This window comes from Solanum pennellii, chromosome 10, assembly GCF_001406875.1.
Source record: "Solanum pennellii chromosome 10, SPENNV200".
Taxonomy (NCBI): domain Eukaryota; kingdom Viridiplantae; phylum Streptophyta; class Magnoliopsida; order Solanales; family Solanaceae; genus Solanum; species Solanum pennellii.
Genome location: NC_028646.1, coordinates 1292785 through 1316758, shown reverse-complemented (window position 1 = coordinate 1316758; position 23974 = coordinate 1292785). Strand labels below are relative to the sequence as shown.

The 23974-nt window shown below is 36.5% G+C and overlaps 3 protein-coding genes across 5 annotated transcripts; 1 reads left to right on the top strand and 2 right to left on the bottom strand.

Moving 5' to 3' along the window:
* Positions 1–234: 234 nt before the first annotated feature.
* On the bottom strand, positions 235–6231 carry LOC107031882 (probable serine/threonine-protein kinase abkC). The gene is made up of 5 exons (XM_015233372.2): positions 5945–6231; positions 3514–4870; positions 2359–2628; positions 1566–1721; positions 235–866 (listed from the first exon to the last, which is right to left on the bottom strand). The coding sequence occupies exons 1-5, from the start codon at positions 5956–5958 to the stop codon at positions 747–749; spliced, it is 1917 nt and encodes a 638-aa protein (XP_015088858.1). The 5' UTR covers positions 5959–6231; the 3' UTR covers positions 235–746.
* A 1019-nt stretch (positions 6232–7250) lies between these two features.
* On the top strand, positions 7251–15985 carry LOC107002597 (telomere length regulation protein TEL2 homolog). 2 transcript variants are annotated; one of them, XM_015200673.2, is made up of 15 exons: positions 7251–7345; positions 8452–8642; positions 8825–8853; positions 8941–9043; positions 9515–9686; positions 10275–10457; positions 10867–11024; positions 11406–11682; positions 11817–12031; positions 12164–12262; positions 12360–12880; positions 13161–13924; positions 14263–14461; positions 15187–15571; positions 15654–15985. In XM_015200673.2, exons 2-14 carry the CDS (start codon positions 8456–8458, stop codon positions 15355–15357), a joined length of 3078 nt encoding a protein of 1025 aa, XP_015056159.1. In that variant the 5' UTR covers positions 7251–7345; positions 8452–8455; the 3' UTR covers positions 15358–15571; positions 15654–15985. The 2 variants fall into 2 exon arrangements, with proteins under 2 accessions (XP_015056159.1, XP_015056157.1); XM_015200671.2 differs by having other exon boundaries at positions 7262–7345; positions 8392–8642.
* Positions 15986–17623: 1638 nt separating this feature from the next.
* On the bottom strand, positions 17624–23803 carry LOC107002544 (FACT complex subunit SPT16-like). Of its 2 annotated transcripts, none has more exons than XM_015200602.2 (2): positions 23652–23803; positions 17624–21183 (listed from the first exon to the last, which is right to left on the bottom strand). In XM_015200602.2, the coding sequence occupies exon 2, from the start codon at positions 21155–21157 to the stop codon at positions 17975–17977; it is 3183 nt and encodes a 1060-aa protein (XP_015056088.1). In that variant the 5' UTR covers positions 21158–21183; positions 23652–23803; the 3' UTR covers positions 17624–17974. The 2 variants fall into 2 exon arrangements, with proteins under 2 accessions (XP_015056088.1, XP_015056090.1); XM_015200604.2 differs by having other exon boundaries at positions 17624–21178; positions 23652–23779.
* Between the last annotated feature and the right edge of the window lie 171 nt (positions 23804–23974).

The window sequence follows — 23974 nt, the reverse complement described above, 5'->3', positions numbered from 1 at the left end:
ATATATATACACATTGGCAGGTCATTCTGGGTATATCAAATTACCTCATCTACAAGTTTTGGCCAATTTTATGACGGTAGTGTCCGAATCAACTTTACACACATCTCAATTAATCATCGCACACTTGCTATAACAACAACCAAGTATTTCTATCCATCAAAATTTAGGCAGTTGGAAAGAAATCACCTTGTGCCTTTTCGCCTCCACACTTGGATTTGAATATGAAACTCGTGGTTCATCTTCAACTTAATTGACCACTAGGCTATACCCATGGGTCCAATCATTTGAATATATAACTGTTGGATTAATATAAAAAGTCCCTCCCAATTCCTTGGGATACATAATTTCCATGCATTATAGCCTACATGAGACATATGGCTCAACATCTAAACATTTGACTTAGAAGAACCCTGCTATAGTTGCTCTCATCAATTTCAATTTTCAATCAACTAACCATACCTTAAATCCCAAACTCTCTCATCAATACATTCTTGATAAGTACTTATTATCGACTCACACTGTGACGAAAAATAAACAAGAAACAATGATATCAAGGTTAGAGCTAATCTAATTGTAAAATCTAAAACGAAAAAGAGAGAAAGGTATACATCCTTATTCTCTAAAGCCAGATGCTGTGTGTTATATTTCACTTATCTTCCCTTTACTATATATTACTCCATCAAAATTGTGGGATCGTTTTAGGTAGGCTGGGTGGGGCGGGGAAGCGAGCAAACGAGACACCTTTTTTATGGCGCCATCAACCCTCCAATTGTGTGAAAGAGAGACTCTGCCCAATCGTCTTTGAAAAGCAACTTTTGCAGTGTCTGTAGCACGTCGTATTCAGGGTCCAGTTTCCGCTGCCATCCCTGTAGGAAGACAGAAAAGCATCATGGTATATGTTCAAACAAATTATTACCCTAAGCTTTTCGTTCTATTGGCATTTGGAAGAAAAATAGAGGGAGGATGAATCATGTGGAATAGGGCATGGGAAGAAAAATATAGAAGGAGAGAGGAAAGAGGAAAAGGGGACACGTTAAATCAAAAGAAGAATAGATCAGAGATAACATCCATCTTTTTTCTTTTAATAATCATGATATCCGGCCTCAACTAATTCCACGGAAGCCTGCCACCTTCCACCGGTAACAAGTACTAGGTAACTCTGTCCACCAAGGCTAGGACAAATGGAAGAAATCACCTAGCGTTTTTGTATTGGAATTTAAACCTGAGACCTCAGGGTTCTCAACCCACTTCATAGACCACTAGGTCATACCCCTTGGATGCTTCTCAAGCATCTACTTCTGTGGTTGGGTTATCAATAGAAAATGTAGTATGGAATAATTATTTTGGGCTAGCTTTACTGATAACTGAATTCAACAATCACATTCGGCAGATTTTTTACCAGAATCCAGATAATACTTGAGAAAGATAGACGCAGACATTCCCAGCACACATATAGATCATAAGAACCATTAAAACGGGATAAGTTAACATAGGAATATAGCAGACAAGTCTATGCACTGCTGAGTTATCAGACGGTAAAAGCATCAAATAAGGCCAAAAGGTACCTCCAACACCAAAGTAGTCACAATCACAGTGCAAATGTTGCCATCAATATTCACCCGATGACGTCTAACTTGCTCAAGCAATTGTTGCATGCAATCTGCCGGATGAATGCCATCCCCTTCAGCTGTCTTCCAGAAGTCAAAAGTTCCCTCCACGTCCTATTACCAAAGTCTACATTATGTTATTCAACAAAGACATGAATCTAAAAAAATTTGGGGTTTTTGACATAGTTCACTAAAGAGACTTAAAAATGAGTGTTTGTATCTCATCAGACATAAAATAAGTGGGACAAAAGCTTTTACAATTGATTCTCATCTTCACAGTTCACACAAGCAAGCATCATGGAGCTGCTTCACTTGGGACGTCTTTCACCTATATAACTGTGCATCTCCTTTCTTTAACAATTCTATTATTTTTATGGCATATGTACATGCTGCATCAAAAAATTTGCCACAGATACATGGTGGTGTGGTAGCACCATCCAGTGTAAGGAAGACAAACTTATAGAAAAATGAACCACTTGTAAGTATATTCGACATATTCATAAATGGACCTAAGACAAGATGAAAGAGGATGCTTTTTATGCTTCCTTTTATTATCCCTGAAAGAGGTGTAACATATGCACTGCACTTGAAGTCAAGTTAAACGAAAATGCAAGACGCGAAGTAAGATATCGATTTAGCTTTTCCTTCTTGGACAATTAATCGACTAATGAGAATCAGGTAATCAACAGTCTGCCAACATTGTACAATTATGGACTTCATCATTCTTTTACAACAAAAAATAAGAAAGCACCTTGATGAATTCCTCTGGATTTGGACAGCTCTGTTGTTTAGATAGTCCAAGAGTACTTTCTGCAGCAGTGCGGCCATCTCGAAGTGCCACGGCCTTAAAGAACTCCAGCAGGAGGAGTCTGTCCTTATTGGATAGCTCAGCAGTCATACCCACATCAAGGAAGACCACATGAGGTCTCGATTTGAAAAGTCCTTTACCTGAAGCTCTGTCTTGCGGTGATCTAACAAGAATGTTCCCAGGGTGCATGTCTGCATGTATGAAATTATCCACCTGGAATTAAATGGTATAGTATCAAAAAGAGAGAACAATTTTAATGACTATGTTGCAAAATTGAGGAATTGTAAGATCCCAATGGAAGAGCATTTTCTACTTCCCTAAATAATAGGAGAAAAGAGTAAACAATCTCAAGTTGAAGACTGTAACTAAGAAAAGATTAGTTTGACAGCTTACGGACTTCTTATACAAAACCAAAAAAAAAAAAAAATATATGAGGCAGCTAATCCATAATTGTTCAACAAAGGAAGATCTTCGCTTTACTGAAAAGCTGCTCTCAGCAATTAATGAGGTCAACATGTTCGATAAATTTGGTGACTAACCCAGAGTGTTTTGCTCATTATTACCATCACAAAAACTCAAGCCACAATTGCAAAGTTGATTTAGGTATTTAGTTTATATCAGAAGTTGATTTACAACAACATAATACCCGAGTAGTCCCACGAGTTGATTTATGCTGTACACATTTATTAAAGCAATAAGAAATTAAGAGCTCACAATGAATCTAATCTCCATTTCTGAGGAATAGTATGTTATAATGTTCAGAGATTCTACATGATGCCCTGATAAAATGACCTTTTTTTTGTTGTTGGGTATGTTAAACCCCACCCCCAACTAACGCTCCTGCGCAAGAGTCAATGGTGGTCCTTTCTACTTGAACATCACGCCTCAATATCGAAGATGAAGTATTCTTTTCACTAGGAGATCCTCCATTTTCTTAGCAACCAATTTTTACCTATGTACTTCGGTAGTTTTACTTTCAGTCACGTTTCTATTGGCATATTCCTTCTTGAATTACTTTTTTTTAATCAAGTAAAGTATTTCATTATTAATTAATAACCAACTTCGACTTTACCGTATGGCTAAATTACACAGACATACCAACATCATCTTCAGTAGTGCATGAGTCCCAATGTGAGCAAGGGCACTTCGGATGCTCTCACGTCCTTCAAACTCTTTCATAGGTTCTTCAAGCTCTTCAATGTAGCGCAAGATATTTTCACCGTCTTCATAGGTTTCCACTAAAACTGCAGGATGCACCAAAGGATATAGAGGTCTGGGAAATGATACATCCTTCCATCTGCGGAAGTTGTATATAAAACGACTCAAGTTAGCTGCTTCCCTAGAAAGATCAACTTGTGACATCATAAAGACCGCAAACTGCTGTATGCTTTCATCCAGTCTCAACCACTTCAAAGTTGGGAAGATCTTTGAAACTTTTGCAAACATGTTAATTAGTACAAAATCCCTCCTGATAGATTCACCAACGCCTGGGTGCCTAACTTTGACAGCGACACGAATGGGTTTAACCCGTTGTCTAGGATATCGGAATTTCAAGGTTGCCCGATGAATTTGAGCAATACTACCAGATGCGACAGGCTCCTCCTCAAAATTTTCGAATATTTCAGGCAGCTTCCGTCCAAACGCCTTCTCAATGCTTCTTTTTGTGTATGCATAGCTATGTGCTGGTGCCTTTGAGTGGAGTTCAGCAAGTTCATTACACATATCATCTGGAAACAGATCTGGCCTTGCTGCTGCCCATTGACCCCACTTAATGAATGCTGGACCTGCCTTCTCTAGAGTTCTTCTCACAGCACGAAGCCACGTCTTCCTAAACTCAATACCAAAGGAGTCAGCAAAAGGAGCCATTAGCATACAAGGGGTGAACAACAAAGCTAAGTATACTGCCCTCGAGAGCAATATCAAGCCCTCTAAAAGCAAGAAGATAAATGAAGTCAAGTAGATATGTCCATCCTTTGCATGCATATAGAGCGATTCTGGGGATGTGAAACCTTCTGCTTCTGCAAGCACACTTTGATTCCATGCTAGCTGTCCAATAAGGAAGGCCAAAATGCCAGGAGATACCAGATGTGAGCGAGACAAAGCAAGGCTCATCACACATGTAACCCTACTTATTGGTGGCAGTATTGTTCCACAGCTTGAATGAATTTGAAGTAGCCGTTTCCAGGCAACTCGAGCATGGTGTGAGACTGTCTCATTCGTAAGGAACAAACAGCTAGCTTTCGAATTGTACGTCTTCCATAAGGTTCCTTTTGCCTCATAGAAAGTGCTGGAGGTAAATCCTCTATGACAAACTCTACATTGTGAATGTAATCTGGAAAAGATAAAAGAAAGTCCGGTAGGGCACGTTGTCCAAACCACTGAGTTCCTGGCCTTGGTGCTGGCAAGAAGGGAATGAGCAACCCTTTCAACACTTCCCTTCACCAAAATTCTGCACCTGACAAAATAAAACTTGTATTAGAGCAGTTGCTGGCGATAAATTTGGAACGATGGCAAATATTTTTCATATAACATGTTCCTTGTTGAAATATTTTTCTATTAGAAATGGTAAGAAAAAAGGAGGATAGGGAGCTCACCCAATGTCAACCTTGTTGAAATCATTTCCAGTGTACAGTTACCTTATGGTGTTGAAACTTTTCTCTCCAAGAAAATATTTTCTACCAAAAGGGGGAGAATAACTACATCACTTACTCACTTATGGGCCGTAGTTGTTTTATTTTTTAGAAATAACAGATTTTTTACTCCGCATCACCTGCCTCATCCAAGAATTGAACATTGTTGTGAACGAATATCATCAACACTATCACTAGCTCTACCTCATAGATTACCATACTCATTTACTTTATTTTGTCTAAATTATGAAAATTAATCAAAAAAAGATTTTTTAAGGCAAACATTTTTCTCATATCAATCACGATCTGAACCCTTTTTTTCTCTATAACCCTGGTGATATGTAATTACGATTTACTAGCCAGTGGATTAAGTAAGACTTAGCAAGTTGGCAAGTTAGTTACATGGTGGTTAAAGAAGTAGTTAAAGTTGTTAGAAGGCACGTGAAAACCTCGTGACTGTTCCGTAAGTTAGTCCCCAACTTACTTCATTATCTCTATTTCATTTTAGTTCATATTATGCCGTGTTTGAGCTAACGCACACGCACCTCAACTAATTGAACAGGATACATATGCTATTGAGATAACCCTGTCCATCAAAGACTCAACAAAATGAGAAGAAACCACATTGTATTTTTGCTTCCCTGGGCTTTAAACCTGAAACCTCATGTTTCCCAACCCACTACATCACACCCTTAGGTACTCAATGGCAATATGAACCTTATACTCCCATCATCATAATGAAAAAACATAAAATAAGCAATTAATCATCCTTATTAAGTCCAGTTCTAGGCCTAATTAGAAATACACAATCATAAGCAATATAAAGAGATCTAAAACTTCGAAAAATAGATTATTTTTTTCAAAAAACTTAGACAAATGAAGTAATATCAGAAACGGACCTTGATGCGGCCATTGATAACTGATGCTGATAGGTCTTCTAAGATACAAAGCTGATTGATACACCCGCATTTTTCACCTTCGACGCAAAATGTATCATCGATGAATTTTCGACACCGTAAGTCGATGGATGAACACTACAATAGTGAAGTAAACGACACCGTATTGACCGGAAAAATCAGCTGCGCACGGTGGTTTTGGGTTGTCGCCGTCGAGGAGAAAGTGACTGAAAAATCTACCGGGTTGTAAGTGTGTTTGGCAATTGACCCGATTCTGAATCCCAAATTTTCTTTTAGAACATTTTACTCAACTAGCCATTTTTAACATTATTTAATTTATAGCCGTTCTAATATTCGATACCTATATTAAATCTCGATTATTTTAAATCACATCGATAGAACCTTAATTTTAAAAATTATTTAAGTTATAATAAAGGGTTGTTTCATAGTACATATTAGATAAATTAAAATTATTATTATTATTATTATTAATCTTTTGACGTATTTATTTAGGATTGTTTGATAAGAAATATTAGAAAAAATAATATTGATATTAGCTGATATCAAATTAGGAAAAAAACATTCTTTTAAATAGACTAAAAAAAAAGATAAATAAATTGATACAGAGAACTAAAAACTAACTTATAATTATACTCAATAGGTGGTTAATCGTGGTTTATTTGTATTTGTTTAAACTACAACACTAACTTAAAAAAATTGAAAATATAACTTTTAGATCCTTTGTTATTTAGATATCAATAGTTAAAATTGATACACGAATATCTTAACTTAAAATATAAATATATAAAAATTCATCTTTTCTACTTAAAAATTAAAATCTTCAAACAAAATTTTAAATTAAAATTTGTTTGCACAAAAGAATACCAAACCTCAAAGTATATTTACAATTTCAAACACAATTTGTTGCAACTTTAAATTACATATATTTTTTAAAAAAAAATTAGAAGTGAAAAAAATAGCCACTTTTAAAGCACCATTATTCAGGAAATCAATACTATTACGATTCACTTTTAATTGTCATGAATTTATTATTATCATTTTAGAGTTAAATTATAGTAATTTTAATTAATATTTTATGATATATTTTTATAATATAAAAAAAATTACAACTTATAGTACCTTTTTACAATTTTGAGTATCTAAATTTTTGTTTATAATATTAAATTAATATAATATAATTTAATTTTAAATTAGTTAAATTAATTTTTAAAAAAACACAAATATATAAAAAAAACAAACTATGGAATTAAATTTACAAAGTATTTAATATTTAGCCCCTTCCTATAATATATAATAAAACTTAGAAGTATGAAATTGGGAATTTCCAAGCCTATACCCTTTATCAATTGAGCAGTTTCCGGTGAGCAAGAATCACTTTTTCCGGTAAGATTCCCGTCGAAATTGTAATGAAATTAATGAGTTTTTGAAAACCCAAATGCAAAATACAGTTGTTTGATAGCATGGAACTTTTTTTTTTTTTGATTTTGTAATATTTTTTTTTGTCTGTGTTGCTGTATGTATGCTCCTTCATTTTGTGTTTGGGGCAGCTAGGGTTGTATTTTGTACTACTTAGTATTTAGTGATAGTAGTAAAGGTGTTGGAGTTCTTCAATCTTGGTTTTATAATTGCTTGCTAAGGAAAGTTATGTTTTTGTACTACTTAGTATTTAGTGATAGTAGTAAAGGTGTTGGAGTTCTTCAATCTTGGTTTTATAATTGCTTGCTAAGGAAAGTTATGTTTTTTTTTTTTTTGGATAATTATGGTGTTTGGGCAGCTTTCATTTTGCGCATCTCGACTAAATTCTAAGAGCGAAAAGGTATGAAGTAATTGTCCACCAAGGTTAGAACAGATGGAAGAAATCGCCTAGTGTTTTTTTTTTGTCTCGGCTCACGGTGCTGAAGTTATGATTGTCTGGAAAATTCTTCTGTATACTGGATATTAGAAGCAATTTTTGGATTTATACAGAAGATAACATTTCTATTTTAGACATATTAGGTTCCTATAGGATTGTAGATTGGTGTGTTAGCTCTTTTCGTTTTTGTTTACTTGTAAATATGGTCAGCGTAAAACCCATGTACTGATTTTTAATATATACAACTTGTTACCTTCTCATTAAAAAAAAAAAAAAAGAAGGAATTTTTGTTGAATTAGTAACATTTGGTTCGATTTTCTAGTTGGTAGTTACTGACATTAATAGAGGCGTTGATGTTCTTCAATCTTGATTGTGTAATTTCCTGATAATAAAGTTATGTTTAGTTTGGAATTGGTCTGCGTAAGAGATATTAAAAGCAATTGTTGTTGAATTTGTATCATTTGGTTCTTCAGACTATTTTTTTGTGTAGTACTGTAGTACATTTGCCACTCTTATTAATATTTTCTGTTCAAATACGTTAAGCTTCTTATAATGCTTGTTGCCCTTGTTAATCCAGTTAATCCTTTCCGACGATCAGAGACTAAACTTCCAATTATTGATTACTACTGAAAACCAGCAAAATGAAAGACAAAACTCCTCTGGGGTCTATGGAGAAGGAAGCAGAATCAAGGCAAAAGAGAGAGGTACTAGAGAAGGTGGGTCAGGTCATTGCCTCAATCAAAGATGCCAAACACGTTGATCAAGTCATCTGTGCTCTTCATTCCCTCGCCCTTCGTCTTTTCCCTCTTGACTCCCACTCCCTCGCAGGTGTGCTCTCAGTGTTAAATAAACTTTTATGGTTGATTAATGTCTCAATTTCTGTCTAACGAGTAATGTTATATTTACTTAAGCATTGTTGCTACCTCAACTTCTCTGTTCTCGAGGAATCCCTCCACCCCCCCGGTTTTGTGAAAATAAATAATCTTCTTCTAATTTTGGTCAATGTATAGGTAGCATTAACGAGCAGTACAGGGAACAGGTATGTAGCTAATTTTTTCTGGACTATATTGTTATGTTTTCTGGGTTTTCTTTTCGTGTAATGATTTAATTGTTTTTTCAAATCAAGTTAACAAGTGCGAGACTCCCGGATACACACGAGAGAGATGAATGGTGGCAGATTTTCTATAAAGGCCCTGCTTTCGCAACATTGGCTAAGATTTTGTTATATGGTAAGGTTGATAATCCTGGTCATTTAGTCAAATGAAAGATCTCTTCTTTAAAACCCCAAGAGGATGTCTTTTTGAACTGTTTTTGTTTTTGTTTTTGTATTTCTTTTCTTGGTTTTCAGAATTAATTGTGAGGTGCAACTTCCGTATCCTTTGATTCATGTAGTTCGTTATCTTTAGTTTTTTTTTAAAAAGAGACCCGGAGAAAAAAATTCTACTTCTGGAATTGGTTTTAGGAAGTAATTGTAAATGAAATTTATACTTCCTCTAATCTATGTTGCTCATTGTGTTTGTTGTATTCAGTTCACTCTTTGCAGAGTTACATAGACACATTTTTAGAATAATAATTGTTGCAATGATGCTTTTGTGTATATTGATATGATTCCTTAGACAGAGAGCTTGCTTAGAATTATCATCTTGATGTATTGGTTGGTTTCTTAGTATGACAAGTCTAATCCTTTTTTTTCTTTTCAGATGTGGCTTATGATTGGCTGAAATGTCTCCCCATTTCTGCAAGGATGCACATCTATGATGTGTTCTTTTTGAGAGGCCAAGTTATTGAGGTTGTTCAAAAGTTAGGTCCTTGTCTACAATGGAGAGGTAGTAGTGATGATGACAACCGTTCCGTCCACTCAAATGCTGAAAGGTAGCATAACATCTTCCACTTTGTGTGTATGTGGTTCATAGAGTACCTATTCAGTACATTCTATCTCTCTTTGTGGCAAGTTCTGGTAAAGTGAGAATGCAGTCTTAACAATTCTATGCTGTCATATACATACACATGAAATAGTTTTTCATTGGCTTTATTTCATTGCATTATGTTTCACTAAGTCAGACTATGAAGAATAAAATCGCTGTCTAGAAATGTGCAGGTGGAAAACTGTTAATATTTACGCAGTTATCACTTCAGAACTAGCAGCATGTTGTTTTAAATTTTAATTGTAGTCCCAAAATGAAATTGGTGGGAAGCTATACAATAAATATTATGTGAAAGGTTTTATTGTTGGTTGTTAGCACATTGCTTTGTTCTGCCCATAATATCTTTTCTGTTCGTATGGTAATGTTATTCTGTCTCATTGTGGTGCAATGTGTGAGTATTATACTGAGCACTGATGTCTAATCATACAAGACTAGACTATGTAGACTTATTTGAATGGTGCAACACTCTCCCGTCTGAGATATGCTCACAAAGTAATGGCTTCCTTACTTCTCATCTATTAAACTCTGACTGCAGATTGCTTGTGCTTTGTTTGCTTGACAATATGGGAGTTTCTCAGATTGCTCGAGAATTGTCTACCTACTGTCAGGAAGATCTTGCCCATGAAGAGCTCAAGCAGATTATATCCCTGGTGGTCCAGCTCCTTACGTCTATACCTGATAAAGCACACGCAGGAACCCCTAATGCATTATCATCACAGTATCCTTTTTATTTTCTTTTTTGGGATAAAGTTCCCTCTGACTAGATTGTCTGTTTTCATGCAGTATGTACCTGTTGAATCTATTATGATGTTAAGTTGAGCTCCTCAAAATGAGCTGGAAGTTTTTTTAATAGTCTTGTGTCATGGTCAGAGAAAACAAAGCCAAAGCTCTCTCCCCCCTCCCTGTCCGCCTCCCCACGCTTGTGGGTTGTAAGCGGTTGTTCACTTTACAATTTAATTTCGTTTTCAATTCCTCTTCCTTCTGGTCCGGCAGGGAACACTACTTGTGCCAACTACAATTTTCTTTGAAGCTTCATTGTTGCATACGTACTGTAGTTTCCTTCTCTTTGCTATTTATTCCTTTTTTGCCTCCTTGGTCTTGTTCCACTCTTTACCAGTGAATTTCAGTGTGTTCTTCAAGCATATCACCACTCAACTTCTTGCGGGAGCACAAGAATGGGACAAGCTTTTAGATGGAGGAGATCACATTGATAAAAACAAATTAGGTGGTGTCATGCTGTTAATGGGTGAAGCATTTGCTCGCATTAGTCGGCGAGGATCAGCAGGTACATTTGATCAACACAAGCAAATTGTTCAAAGAATCATAGTCCCTTTGTCCCAATTTATGTGATGCACTTTCCTTTTTAGGTTGTCCCAAGAGGAATGATACCTTTTTATATATATAGAAACAGCTTAAGTTTAAACTTCTGATTTTACTCTTAGTGAGATGATTTATAGCCACAAAAAATATCTATGGCTTGTTTTAGACCACAAGATTCAAAATTTTTTCGTTGTTTCTTAAACTTTGTGCTCTGTCAAGTGTGTCGACTTGCATGACATAATTTGGACCCGGGTGGGTGGGGTGGGGTGGGGGGGAGTACTTTTGTATTTGTAGAAATAGTTTGATATATCAGTTTATAAAGTGGAATCAATTTCTGGAACTGTAGATGTGCTGTTAGGTGTAGTGGTTCCTGAAATACATAAACACGTACAGAGCTTCTTACCACCAAATTCGGATGTCCCTATGGATGAAGCATTTCAATCCACGCCTGGTCTGCGATTCTGGTTAAAGATGATGGAGTCAATAAAAGACCCTTACTCCTTAGAAAGAATGACTGAACAGCTACTCAAACAATTAGCAGCTCAAAATACAGGAGATATTGAAGCTCACTGGATTTTGTGGATATTGTTTCATCAGGTTTTCCATCAACAAGCCTCAGTTAGGTTGTGTATATTCACTATGCATTATATTATGATAGAATTTGGGTTCCTCTTTAATGTCTTGAAAAGATTCTTAATCTGGGATAGAACATCATGTTTTATATTTGATGTATCTTTTGTTCAATTTTCTCTTTCAGGTCCATGTTTCTTGAGAAATTCTTAGTGTGGAAAGTATTCCCTAGTAAATGCTTGAGATGGATTCTTCACTTTGCTGTTTTTCAGTGTTCCCCTGAAAAGTCCTCATCAGTAAAATCCTGTAACCTCCGTACTCTCTTAGAGACTCTTCAGCGTCTTGTGAAGACTTGGTCCAAACGGGATTTTGTGCAATCAATTCCAATTGAGCAGCAAGCCTGTATTCTTTTTCTTTTCTTGTAGCTGTAAATTTTGCATCTACTTTTTTTCTTTTGGTTGAGAAAAGTTGTAAGATGTGTACTTCCTTTAGGTTCTACTCCATATATTTATGTTTCCTTAACTTAAGATCCAGATATAACTGCTGCCTTAGGCCTTTGCTTAGAGAAGATGTCTAAAGAAGATTTAGATGCAACCAAGGATGCAATGCACTGTATTCTTGAAGGAGTGAGCTGTAAAATTTCGCTCTTACTGCTATTCAACAATATCTTTCTGGATGAACATTAACTAGTTGATTTAATTCTTCTCATATTTTTTATGGTTGCTAACAGGTAGGTTGGGAAGTGCTGACCATTTGATTCGAAAAATGGCTAGCAGTGTTGCATTAGCATTTTCCAAAGTAATTGACCCCCAAAATCCTCTCTACCTTGACGATAGTTGCCGTGAGGAAGCTATTGACTGGGACTTTGGTTTATTAACCCCAGAAAAAAGATTATTGGCTAGGCCCACAGACATAGATGGAAATAAGGGTTGTTCAACCACAGCAGCTGGAAAGGTCAATATAGCTGCTGCCAGCAGACATGATAACGTGATGACTAAAAAGAAGAAATTATTTGGATATGAAGCTGTTGATCCAGATGAGATCATTGATCCAGCATCCCTAAATAATGAGGTTGACTCTAGTAAAGATGATGACGATGATGATGATAATGCAAGTGAAACTTCCGAGTCCTCGAATGACTCGTCTTTGCAGCCATATGACTTGTCAGATGATGGTGCAGATCTAAAAAGAAATTTCTCACAGTTAGTGGATGTGATTGGAGCACTAAGGAAATCTGATGATGCTGATGGTGTGAGTTCAAAATTCTTATATCCATATATCAGACAATCTGTAGAGTGTTAATTTTGTCATCCTTCTAAGAAATGAACAAGCTTTGATGCCCTTTTTGTTTCTATGAATGATCTGTACCAGCGTATAGTAGAACGAGAATTGATCAGATAACTATAAGCTTATAGTTATCAAGATTACTAAAAATAGTTTGGTCTTTAGTAATACATGTGCTCCGAGGTTATCACTGAAGTAGATGAAAAAGTTCTCTTGTTTGCCATTTTGACGTCTTTCCTCTTAGCAGGTTGACCAGGCTATTGGTGTTGCTGAGAAGCTTGTACGAGCTTCACCTGATGAGCTCAAGTTTGTAGCTTCTGATCTAATCAGTATTCTAATACAACTTCGCTGCTCTGATTCAACTATTGAAGGGGAAGAAGAGTCTGCTGAAGAGAAGAGACAAAAAGCGATTGTTGCTTTGATTGTCACGTGTCCTCACGAATCTCTCAGTACACTAAATAAACTACTATATTCACCAAGTTTAGATATCAGCCAGAGGTTAATGATACTTGATGTAATGACGGAGGCTGCACAGGAGCTCGCAAACACAAGGATTTCAAGACTTAAACAACGGTCGAACGCTCTTGTATCATCCATTGGTGATGAAGCATGGTTCATGCCAAAACCTATTGGTCCTCCAGGAGCTGGCCCTTGGAAGGAAATTTCAACACCAGGGACTCCTTTTAACTGGTCTCATGGTTATGAGAGAGAACTTCCCCCTAAATCAGGTCAGATCAAGAGAGGAAAGACACGCCGTTGGAGCCTTCATTCAGCTTTACCGGTAAACCAGCTTGAATGGTCCCAGAATAAGTTTCCCCAGTATGCAGCGGCTTTTATGCTTCCAGCCATGGAAGGATTTGATAAGAAAAGGCATGGTGTAGATTTGCTTGGTAGAGACTTCATTGTTTTGGGGAAGTTCATCTACATGCTTGGTATTTGTATGAAGTGTTCAGCCATGCATCCAGAGGCATCTATTTTGGCATCTCCTCTTTTGGAATTGTTAAGATCAAGGTAGTAACTCTTATATATGATGTCAGAGAATAAGACCTTCTTACACAACTACCCCTCTAAACTTACAAATGTCTAGGAATAGAAGATGAGTTGTTACTGGAGAAAGAAAAATCTTTTCTTTTTAACTTCTAAAAGAAACTGCGTCCTTTTTCCAAAAAATAAAAGAAAAAAGAAAAAATGTCATCTTCTTTAACTGAGTATAAGTGACCTGACTCCATTTGTAATTGTTGGTTGGAATTGGACAATGCACTAGTTTGTCAGTGGGAATTCCAGTTCTGTTTCAATTTTTCCGTGTACATTTAGATGCTCTCTTAAGATTTCCCTCTCTATACTGGCAGGGAGATATCTCATCATGTGGAGGCTTATGTTAGGAGATCTGTCCTGTTTACTGCTTCATGCGTACTGATTTCTCTTCATCCCTCCTCCGTGGCAGCTGCCTTGGTTGAGGGGAATTCTGAAATTTCAAAAGGACTTGAGTGGATTCGCAATTGGGCACTTCATATTGCTGAATCTGACATTGATAGGGAATGCTACACAGTAAGTCAAACGATCTAAATGTTCCCCTATAACTTCTGTTCTGTTTGCTTTATGCACACCTACAACTCTGTAGATTGTTAGCAGACTATGTTGTAGTCTTGTAGACACCACTAGTACCTTCCCCCCGTTTTTCAGGTACATATATACATATTTCAAGTCCTGATAGAGACTAAAGTCTTAAGTCTTCAAAGGCAAGTTTTTGTAATTTGTTTTCTGAAGGTGCTCATAAAAAGACTGTTTTTTTTAAAAAAGCAAAAAAAAAAAAAAAAAAAAAAGAAGAGAGAAGGCAGCCCGGTGCATGAAACATCCTGTGTTCACGCGGGGTACGGGGGAGGCCACATCCTAAGGGTGTGTTATGTAGGCTATCTACCTTGACGCAAGTATCCGAGGCTGATTCCATGGCTTGAACCGTAGCCTATAGCTCACACAGAGACATTGGGTCTTAATTGTGTGTCTGGCATAAGAATTATCTAGTATTGCTTGCAGGTTACTTAGTTATGATTACACTTTGCTTGTCCGGATAAATCTTCTCTTTTCTTAATGTCATTTGCTTTTATGCTCTAACTGATATATCCAAGGTGTAGTTCTTGTTATCATCAATCTCTCCTTTTGAACAGTCTTCTAAACTCTGCTTGGTTTTGTTTTCTGGTCTCATAATCTAACACAATGTTTGAGTTTTTCTTTTCTGCTTTACGTAGCCAACCTAATTACTTCTAATATTGCAGCTGGCTATGACTTGCCTCCAACTCCATGCTGAGATGGCGCTACAGACTTCTCGAGTACTTGAATCACCCGAAAACTTACACGGATCAAATAAGAGCAGTCTACCATCAAATATATTGAGGGGGGCTATCAAAATACCCAGTTCAAATGGTGGCATTCTTAGTGCCCCTTAGATATTATTGACATGCCTATCCTCCAGTTCTATCCGTAAATATCCAATCTCGCCTTCATCATACTTGGCATCCCTCAGTACAAACGATAAAATGACTCTGCCTTTGTTCTTTCTTTTTATGGTTGTTGCCATTGCCATGCAAGTGCTTTTATTCAATGAATTTCAGAACCTTGCTCAAGCCGTCTGATGCATCTCGGATAGTCTGGTTCAACGAGGTAAGTTTCTTGGAATCGAAAGGATGATACATGTTTTTGTTGTCTTTTAAGACCAACTCGTAATTTCGTGTATCAAATGCAGCTAAAAGCTTAGCAATGCTGAAATCCATTGGTTTGAGATGCTAAAGTTTGATTAAAAAGGCGTCTTTTCGATGTAGCTTGCTGATATGATCCTGGTTAGCCCCGTTAACACAGATATCATCGCGGAAGGATCAAAACGTCTCTTGTTTTCCTCTGAAAAATATGACTTTTGTGTGTTCTGTTTCCTTTTACCATATTGGTTTAGTATTTGTTTCCTCTTGTTTTTCCTTTCTTAGATTGTAATAGTGCATTTGCCAAAATCCTATCTTTTGTCAAACTGTATTTTCAATTTGGCTTTAAGTCATCAGCGGCTTCTTAAAGTTGTTCGCATAATTCACTTAGATACTTCAACTAATATTAGTATCAATTGAACACTTTTACCTATATAATAATCGTTTCTATTAGACATTTTTTGATAATCAACAAAAAAATGTGAAGAGTGTGTGATACACTTGCGGTGACGTGGCAACATGACTAATTAAAAAATAACATTTGGCATTGGGCTCGAAAATTTAAAAAAAAAAACACACATTTAATATCTAATTTTTAAAAAAAAATTAAAGTGTCGACCTATTCTACCCCACCTTACCCCACCCCAACCCCCTTTCATCTTCATCTTCTTTCTCAAAACACATTCTTTCTCAAATTACAAAAATCTTATTTTTTTCAAATAACTTCAAGATTAATTTTCTTTTTCATACTAAGAGTGAAGAAGAAAGAAAATTTTGTTGGCAGTTATTCAACTCTACATCGATGACAAAATGAAATTGATAGCTCCAAAATTATTTCTTTCGAAAATCTTTTATATCATTTTTGATAAATTTAATGACCACATATGAATTTGAGTAAAAATCTTTGTTCGAAAATTGTGATAAATAAATATTGGCTAACTATTTTTATACGTAAAAATCATTTATCTTTTTTCATCTTCTTCATATTTGTTCCTTGTTTTTATGAGATATGAAATAAATCATACGAAGACTTTCTTTCAAATCTGAATCTTTATAGTTGATTTTCATTTATCTTCATATTTGGAAGATATAAATTTTTTGTATATAAAAAAAAAGAAAAAAAAACAGTATTGGAACTAAAATGAAAAAAAGTTTTATAAACTAAACTATGAAGAAGATGATAGATAGGGAGTGGGTTCTTTTTTGAAAATAGTGTACATAAAGAAGAAAATATTTTTTAAGTTAATTATAATGCCAAGTATCAATAAAAGAAGTAAAAAAAAACACTATTTTAAGTCTTTTCACGCGCTTCAGGGAAGTGCAATACACATTTTGTCATATCAGCATTTTGTATCTAATAGGTACATATTTTGAAAAATTTAGGTGTTCAATATGTACAAGTCTCAGTTGAGGTGTCTAAGTGAATTATGCAGACAACTTTGAGGGGCGGTATATGACTTAAGCCTTTCAATTTTATGATTTTCCCCTGCATTACTCTTATTAGCTGTTAAATCATAATCATTCGTTATAACAATATTTCATTATAATGGCGATCGTATAGAATGTAATACTAAAATATTTATGCTATTCATCATTAGTGTCACGTACATTGTTAATTTCAACTTCTTTTTTATACATTCACACTCTTTCCATTTCTTTTATTAAATGGAGCACAAAATTATTAAATCGCGCTTTTACGTACTTTTATTTATAATAACTAAATGAGATCTGAACATCAAAAGTGAGTACCACACTACAACAACCATGAAATTTTCAGACAAACGTTGTCACTATTATGAATTAGAGTTTAGAGTGTAGTGTTTTATACTAGTTAGCTTAAAGAATAGAAGTGGACACATTCAAAATTGAAGGGATTATGCAAAGAACCATGCTTGAAAATTAAGTGCACCAATACAAACTGATGCATGAATTGACATGTTCAAAATGTCATTAAAGCTGTAGAGCAAATTTCACAATCAATTAGCTTCCCAAATCCCAAGATGTAATGTGCAAACACAAGTAGAGTAACATTTTACTCTGAAATCAAAATGCAGATAATTCATGACCAGAAGTACTAACACAACACACTAAGGAGAAGTTTCCAGTTGGAATTCAATATGAGTTGTTAGCGCGCACAGCCAACTGTAAACGCATACATAAAAACATGATATCTAGCTGAACGAAGGTAAACAGAAACATTTGAACCTGAACCTAGTCTGACAAACTCCACCGTCGTCTAACAACCCAAAGTGGAGTGCAAAGAGAAACAATTTAGAAGTAATATACAAGAGAAAACTGAACTTGATAACTAACTAAAACTTCCAAGACAGACCTACTTGTGATGTTCTAAGACAGAATCGAATCAGCAAAACTACCTGAACTTCATTCGTTTAGAACCAGCAGAACTTGGACCGGATCGGGACTTGCCAAAGTTCTTCTTTCTCCTCCTCTCATCCTCACTGTCAGGTTCATCTCCTTTCTCCCTATCTGCGTTGCTTGCCTCCTTCTCCAACTCTTCCCATGTTTTGCCTTTTTCTTCCTCCGAGTCTTCATCTGAGTCTTCCTCTTCTTCCTCGGAATCCACCAGAGATTCACTATCAGAGGCTTCGTCTTCTGAATCTGACTCAGGTTCAGCGTCTGAGGGTTCATAGCCTTGGTCTGACTCCTCCGAATTTTCAGATTCTGAGTCAGAAGCATCTATGTTTAAAAATTCCCAACCACCTTCATCTATAAACCTTTGGGGATCTTCAGTTATGGTCTTCAATACTTCACGCCAATTCAGGTTCATCTTGCTCTCATAATACTTGATGTCAGTTGTGTCAAGCCACTCCTTGATGCCATCAAGTGCGGAGACAGGAATTGAATCTATGCGCATGACATCACGCTTGAAGTCCTTGAAGACAATTGCCATATCAAAATTCTTCTGCCCAAATCCAACTCTCTCCAAGTTGACAATCTCAATATCACTTAAGGTTATTACGAGAAATGGGGTCTCTATCAGCTCAACCAAACAGCTTGAGGTTGGCACAATGAATGCTGATGATTTATAGGGCACCCCATGGAACCCAAGTTCTCTAAGAGGTTGATCAAACTCCAGGTCAAGTCCTTTAAGCTGGGGCTGGCTCCACACATCATTCACCCGGTTCACAAAATTCTGAAAGTCCATGTTGAATTTGTTCTTCCGATCTCTTTCTCTCTGTTCTTCCTCAATCTCATCTGGGTCATAGGCAGACCGCTTTCCACCTCCTAGTGTTTGCACCACATCCATTACCTCAACATAGAATTGCACATCCTTGGTCTTCTTGTTTCCTACCATTATGTGGTTATGCAGATGAAAGTGAAGAAGGGTAATCATCTCCTTCTCTGCTGGCTGGAAGAACGCATGCTTGATGTTGCCAAACATGATGTCAACACGCTCATCTGGTCTTGAGGTCGAGTACCGGAAACCATTAACATGAGCTTCCAATGTACCCGGAAGCTTTCTTGCACGACCACCAAAAGAAGGACGAATCGATAAGTCAGACAGCCTAACTGGTTTGAATTTATTCCCTGCAAGTACAAGCTTTTCCTGAGTCACCAAAGTTGCCCTTTCGGCTCTCTCAGACTCCCTGGCCATGACATTCCGTCTAAGAGTTTTAATCTGCTGAACCACTTCACTTATGTGCCTTGGATCCTTGGAACGAAATGAAACTTCCTTCAGGTAAATAGCACCCTGATTCTTAAGAGCATTCGCATCAACAGGTGTAAAAGGGGTACCAGGAACATTGAAAATGACACGGATATAACAGTTACGGTTGGTATCCTGCTGGCTTGAAACAGTCTTAACAGTAGCCACATGGAAAGGAACCATAGTACCATATATTGGTAGAAGAATGGCTTCATTCTTTTGGTCAACCTGAATAGTCATATCCCTAGGAGGTGGTAGATCATTGATGCTCTTATACGCAACAAGGTCACTTGAGGCCTTAGCAGCACCCTTGTTATTCCCCGTTAAAGCTCCTCCACCAGCAAGACGACGAGCAGTTTCTTCATTCTTCTGACGGGCAAGTTCTGCTTGATGCTGCCTTCGGAGCTCTTCTTGGTTGTTTGACCTAAGTGTTGCCTTGGAATACAAGGCTTCCATCCTGCTTGAATCAGCTTTCACTTTAACGTCTTCCTCATCTTCCTCATCTTCATTGAAAGAATAGGCTACATCCTTCAAGGCTTTAGAGCTCAAATGAGTAACCACATCATGGCCATCATTTGTGACGATAACTGTATCTGCCAACAAAAGTGAAAAATTCTTACTCTTCTCAGTGGTGGTCCCAGCTTGCAAATTGTGGAAACCAAGTGACACGTTGAAAACCATTCCTGCTCTCACCACCTTATCATTCTTAGCATTGATGATCAAGCCAGACTCCCGGAACTCAAGACCAATCCCAGTCCCAGCAGACTTTGTCAGGTTGCTAACAAATTCAGGAGCATCCCTCTCAACCACTTCCAGAGCTGTTTGATACACGGAGCTAAGCTTGTTTCCAGGCTTCAATGCACCAATAGCTGCCTCGTGAGCTTTAAGAAGAACCTCATAAGCCTTGTTCTGCGTCGAAGTTGAATCAATGAGAAATGTTCTGGCAACATTTGAACAGTAACTGTTGTATCGTGATCCAACTGCACATATGATGACACTGGCAGAATCATAGTACAATTGTTCATCATTGCTTGTAGCACTAGGTCTAAGATCGAAATTCCCACCACTCTGGAAGATTGGGGGGTAACATATATCAACATTCTCAGCTTTCAGCTTCACCTTAATTTTTGCAGGTTCTAGAATAGCCTTTTCTGTGTCATCCATTAATAAAGAATGAGTTACTTTCTTCTCCTCGTCAATAACTTTCTCAAGCTTTGGAACAACAAAGTTCTTCATTGCAGAAGCAGTCAAATATGCAGCTTTCTTCACATTTATTATCTCATTCTGTTCCTTCACAGCAAAGAGGTCAGCCAGCCCATTTGAGATATCACTAAGAGTAAGGCTTGAATTTCTCATCTTATCGGTCCATATCTCCAGGAGTTTTCCTTCAGGGGCCTCTCTTGCAATATATCCAATGACGACTGAACTATCAGGACCATCTGACTTTGGCTGCATACGGATAGTGTGAAGCACATTGTCCATTTGAGTAGTCCCATCCTCATTTTTCGCCTTCACATGCAGGATAACGTCCACATCCACAGCCTCTTTAGCAGCAGATTTTACAACACTAAGCAATGAGGCTTTCTTCTGGCTACACAGAAAATGTATTTGCTTGTCTCCGAAAACCATAATCGTCTCAGGAAACTCATAACCTAGCAACCAAATATTTAAAGCTGAGGATTTCAAGTATCTCAAGTCCTCCGAAGGTGGCGGTGTAGCTATAGCAAGGACATCAGAGGAGGCCCAAAGGTCATCCTTATGTTTGTGCCAGTGTGAATATAAGGCCTTCAGTCGCTTACTGAATGTATTCAAGTCAATTGTATAAGCATTTCCACCTGCTGAATTCCCATTTGAAGGTGCTCCATTTCCAGTTCTCTCTTGCACCATGGCCGTGTCAACAATTCTTGACTAACCTAGACAAGAAAAATGAAAATATTCACATGTAAATTATTTAAAAATGAAGAGGCAACATAATATGCACTCACACGTCTGATACAGTGCCAGCTGATACTATAAAATTGCTGAAATCTCATTACTCTAAAAGAACTTCTCATTCAATGAGACAATTGCTACTATTTTAAAGGAGCATAATATACCCCCCCCCCCTCCCCCAACCCAAAGAGCTACCCGCAATGAGTTTAAACCAGCCTGCTTATAGTTACTTTGTTAGCAACAAAAATGACCAATTGATTCTCCACGCACAAGTCTTAAATCCAGGATAAGACGGTAAGAATTACATGGGAACAAAAAAAGAAAAACAGAAAATAGAGTTCATTAATTTGACATCATAAAGTCTTAATCCATGATTTATAGGAAAAGCTATTTCTAACTAGTTTATAATTTATAATATGAACTTATGAATACATACATTAATAATTCTCTGCAACCCTCAACTATTCTCCTTGAGTTGTCCAAATGCACTATCTCATCCTTTCTACAGACAAATTTTCCTCCAGAATTTGTCAACTATGATTTGAACAAGATAGGAATACTTCATCATTTTTGATAGCAAACACCGAGGCGTAGATAGATTATTAGCTATATGTTCATTTGTATTATACATTAAAATTCAAAAGTCTATTCTCTAGAAAAATAAGTCCACATATTGAAATAGTTCTCAGGCACTCTTGAATATAAGTTTAATTCCGATGGTGTCGCAAGCCAGCTTTTCAGGCATTTCCTAATATAGTAGTATGCCACCCTCTCATTAAAATCTTCCGCATAAAAACATTCATTTGCTTGATCCTGAATTTTCTTTCCATATGCTGGGGAAGGTACCTCACCCTCACCTTTCTAGACATATTATTATATCCTCGGGTCAAGCACAAACAAAAGGGGAGAGAAAAGGTAAAAAAGAAAGAGGGGAAGAAGTCTAGTGATAGTTCTAACTAACACTTCTTTATTTAACTTTCATTTTTTGAGTGCTCTCTTCGTTCTATTGTTTGGATTGAAAGAGAGAAAAAAATTTCCGTTCTTTCTCCTCTTTACTTTTTTTTGTTTTATCCCTACGACGAACTTTGTCTATGACCAATGGCCCACTTACTAAATAGGCATAAAAAAGGCTATCAGAAAAGAAGAAGAAAAAATTCACCTAAAATTGAACTCGAGGAATTGCATTTTACCAGAGAGTTTTTAGAAAGGTTCTCCATTGGTATTGTTTATTTTTTTTGAAACTGATACTACATTGGTAACTCAAAAACAGAAAGAATATAAATATATGTGCATACACGGAAAGGGCCCAACTACTTCTTCATTACGGGGGCAGAATACCAGTGCAACTTAACTTTGACAGCCAAAATGAATTCTAAATCATATTCTTCAGTTTATTGCCCTTATACATCCCAATTCCCAATCACCTTAAAAAAAACAGTGTGTCGCCTCTAGCACAACGAAGAGGTCCATTGGCACTTTCTTCTATTACCAAAATTTAAATCCTTAAGTTCCATAACTGTTTATAACAAAGAAAACAAAAGGAACCCAATTGCTTCTATCTATCAAATTTCTACATCTCAGATTACATATATTATTCTCACAATACCTAATTCTCTGCAGATTCCTAACAAATTAAAACCAACAAACTACTCACTTAAATATTTTAATTATCATGCTTAACTGAAAAAAGCAATTTTCAATAACTACAACAACAAAGTACCTCCGTATAAACCCCAATAGGTGAGGTTTACGGAGGTCAGTCTACCTTGCAGGATAGATAAGTTGTTTCTGATAGACCCTCGACTAAAATGGCGGATCTAGGGGGACACAAAGGTGTTAATCCAAACCTCCTCAGTAACAAATACAAAGTACATATAATGCATTTCTTCATGTTTTATGTATATAGATTTTGAATCACCTAAACACAAAACTAGATGTTGACTCATGGTTTAAGGTGTTCGAATTTCACCTTCAAATTCCAGGTTCAAATCCTAAGCACTACATTGCCACAACTCAGCCCAAAAAGAGATAAAAATTAAGCAGTAATAACAAAGAAACATAAAAATGAAGCAAAAAGAAGCAATTTTTAACTATATATTAGAAAAAAAAATGCATGCAAACACTCTCATTCGGAGAATCGAAAAGGTTCCATCAGTCACCGCCTGATATTCTGCACTTCAATTAGGGTTTTGCAAACAGAGACATGAAAGAGTGGTACTCATATCTGTCATGTACAACTTTTGGTGAAAAACGTTACCTGGTATCTATAACTGATATAAAAGACGGCAACAGATATCTAATGAATCTAACAAAAATTAACCGAGTTGTACGAAAACTGACCTCAAAACCTCAAGACAGAGCAAAGGAAATCGATATGCAAACAAAAAATCAAAACAAAACGAAGGCAAAATGAAGAAATTTGAGCAAAAAAATGGAAGAAAAACCATACCTTGTTCGATGAGAAAGATGAAAGAGGAGAGTTTGCTGCTTCAGTTTTTTTAGGGATTTTTTTGTGAGAAAGAGAAGAAGGCCGACTGGATGCTTCTAGAGTTCCATTTTAATGGCGGATAGGTACAATTACCGTTTTGTCCTTCTAGAGTTCTATTTTAATGGCGGTTAGACACAATTACATTTTTGTCCTATAAAAAAAAATTAGATTTTGTGAAAAAGCAATATCGGGTCACGTGGGAAGTGATTAGATACGATTTGACACAGTTTTAATATATCTTTAGATATGAAGATGTTCAATGTTGAGAACGGAAATAGAATATG

Bases quoted from the DNA above. Each gene is read 5' to 3' on its own strand.
- LOC107002597 (XM_015200673.2), top strand. From the start codon at position 8,456: ATGAAAGACAAAACTCCTCTGGGGTCTATGGAGAAGGAAGCAGAATCA. The intron at 9,687-10,274 runs GTAGCATAACAT...CTCTGACTGCAG, and splicing joins GTCCACTCAAATGCTGAAAG to ATTGCTTGTGCTTTGTTTGC. The intron at 14,462-15,186 runs GTAAGTCAAACG...CTAATATTGCAG, and splicing joins TTGATAGGGAATGCTACACA to CTGGCTATGACTTGCCTCCA.
- LOC107002544 (XM_015200602.2), bottom strand. From the start codon at position 21,157: ATGGTGCAAGAGAGAACTGGAAATGGAGCACCTTCAAATGGGAATTCA.
- LOC107031882 (XM_015233372.2), bottom strand. The intron at 2,629-3,513 runs GTATGTCTGTGT...ATTTAATTCCAG, and splicing joins CACTACTGAAGATGATGTTG to GTGGATAATTTCATACATGC. The intron at 1,722-2,358 runs GTGCTTTCTTAT...CTTTGGTAATAG, and splicing joins ATCCAGAGGAATTCATCAAG to GACGTGGAGGGAACTTTTGA.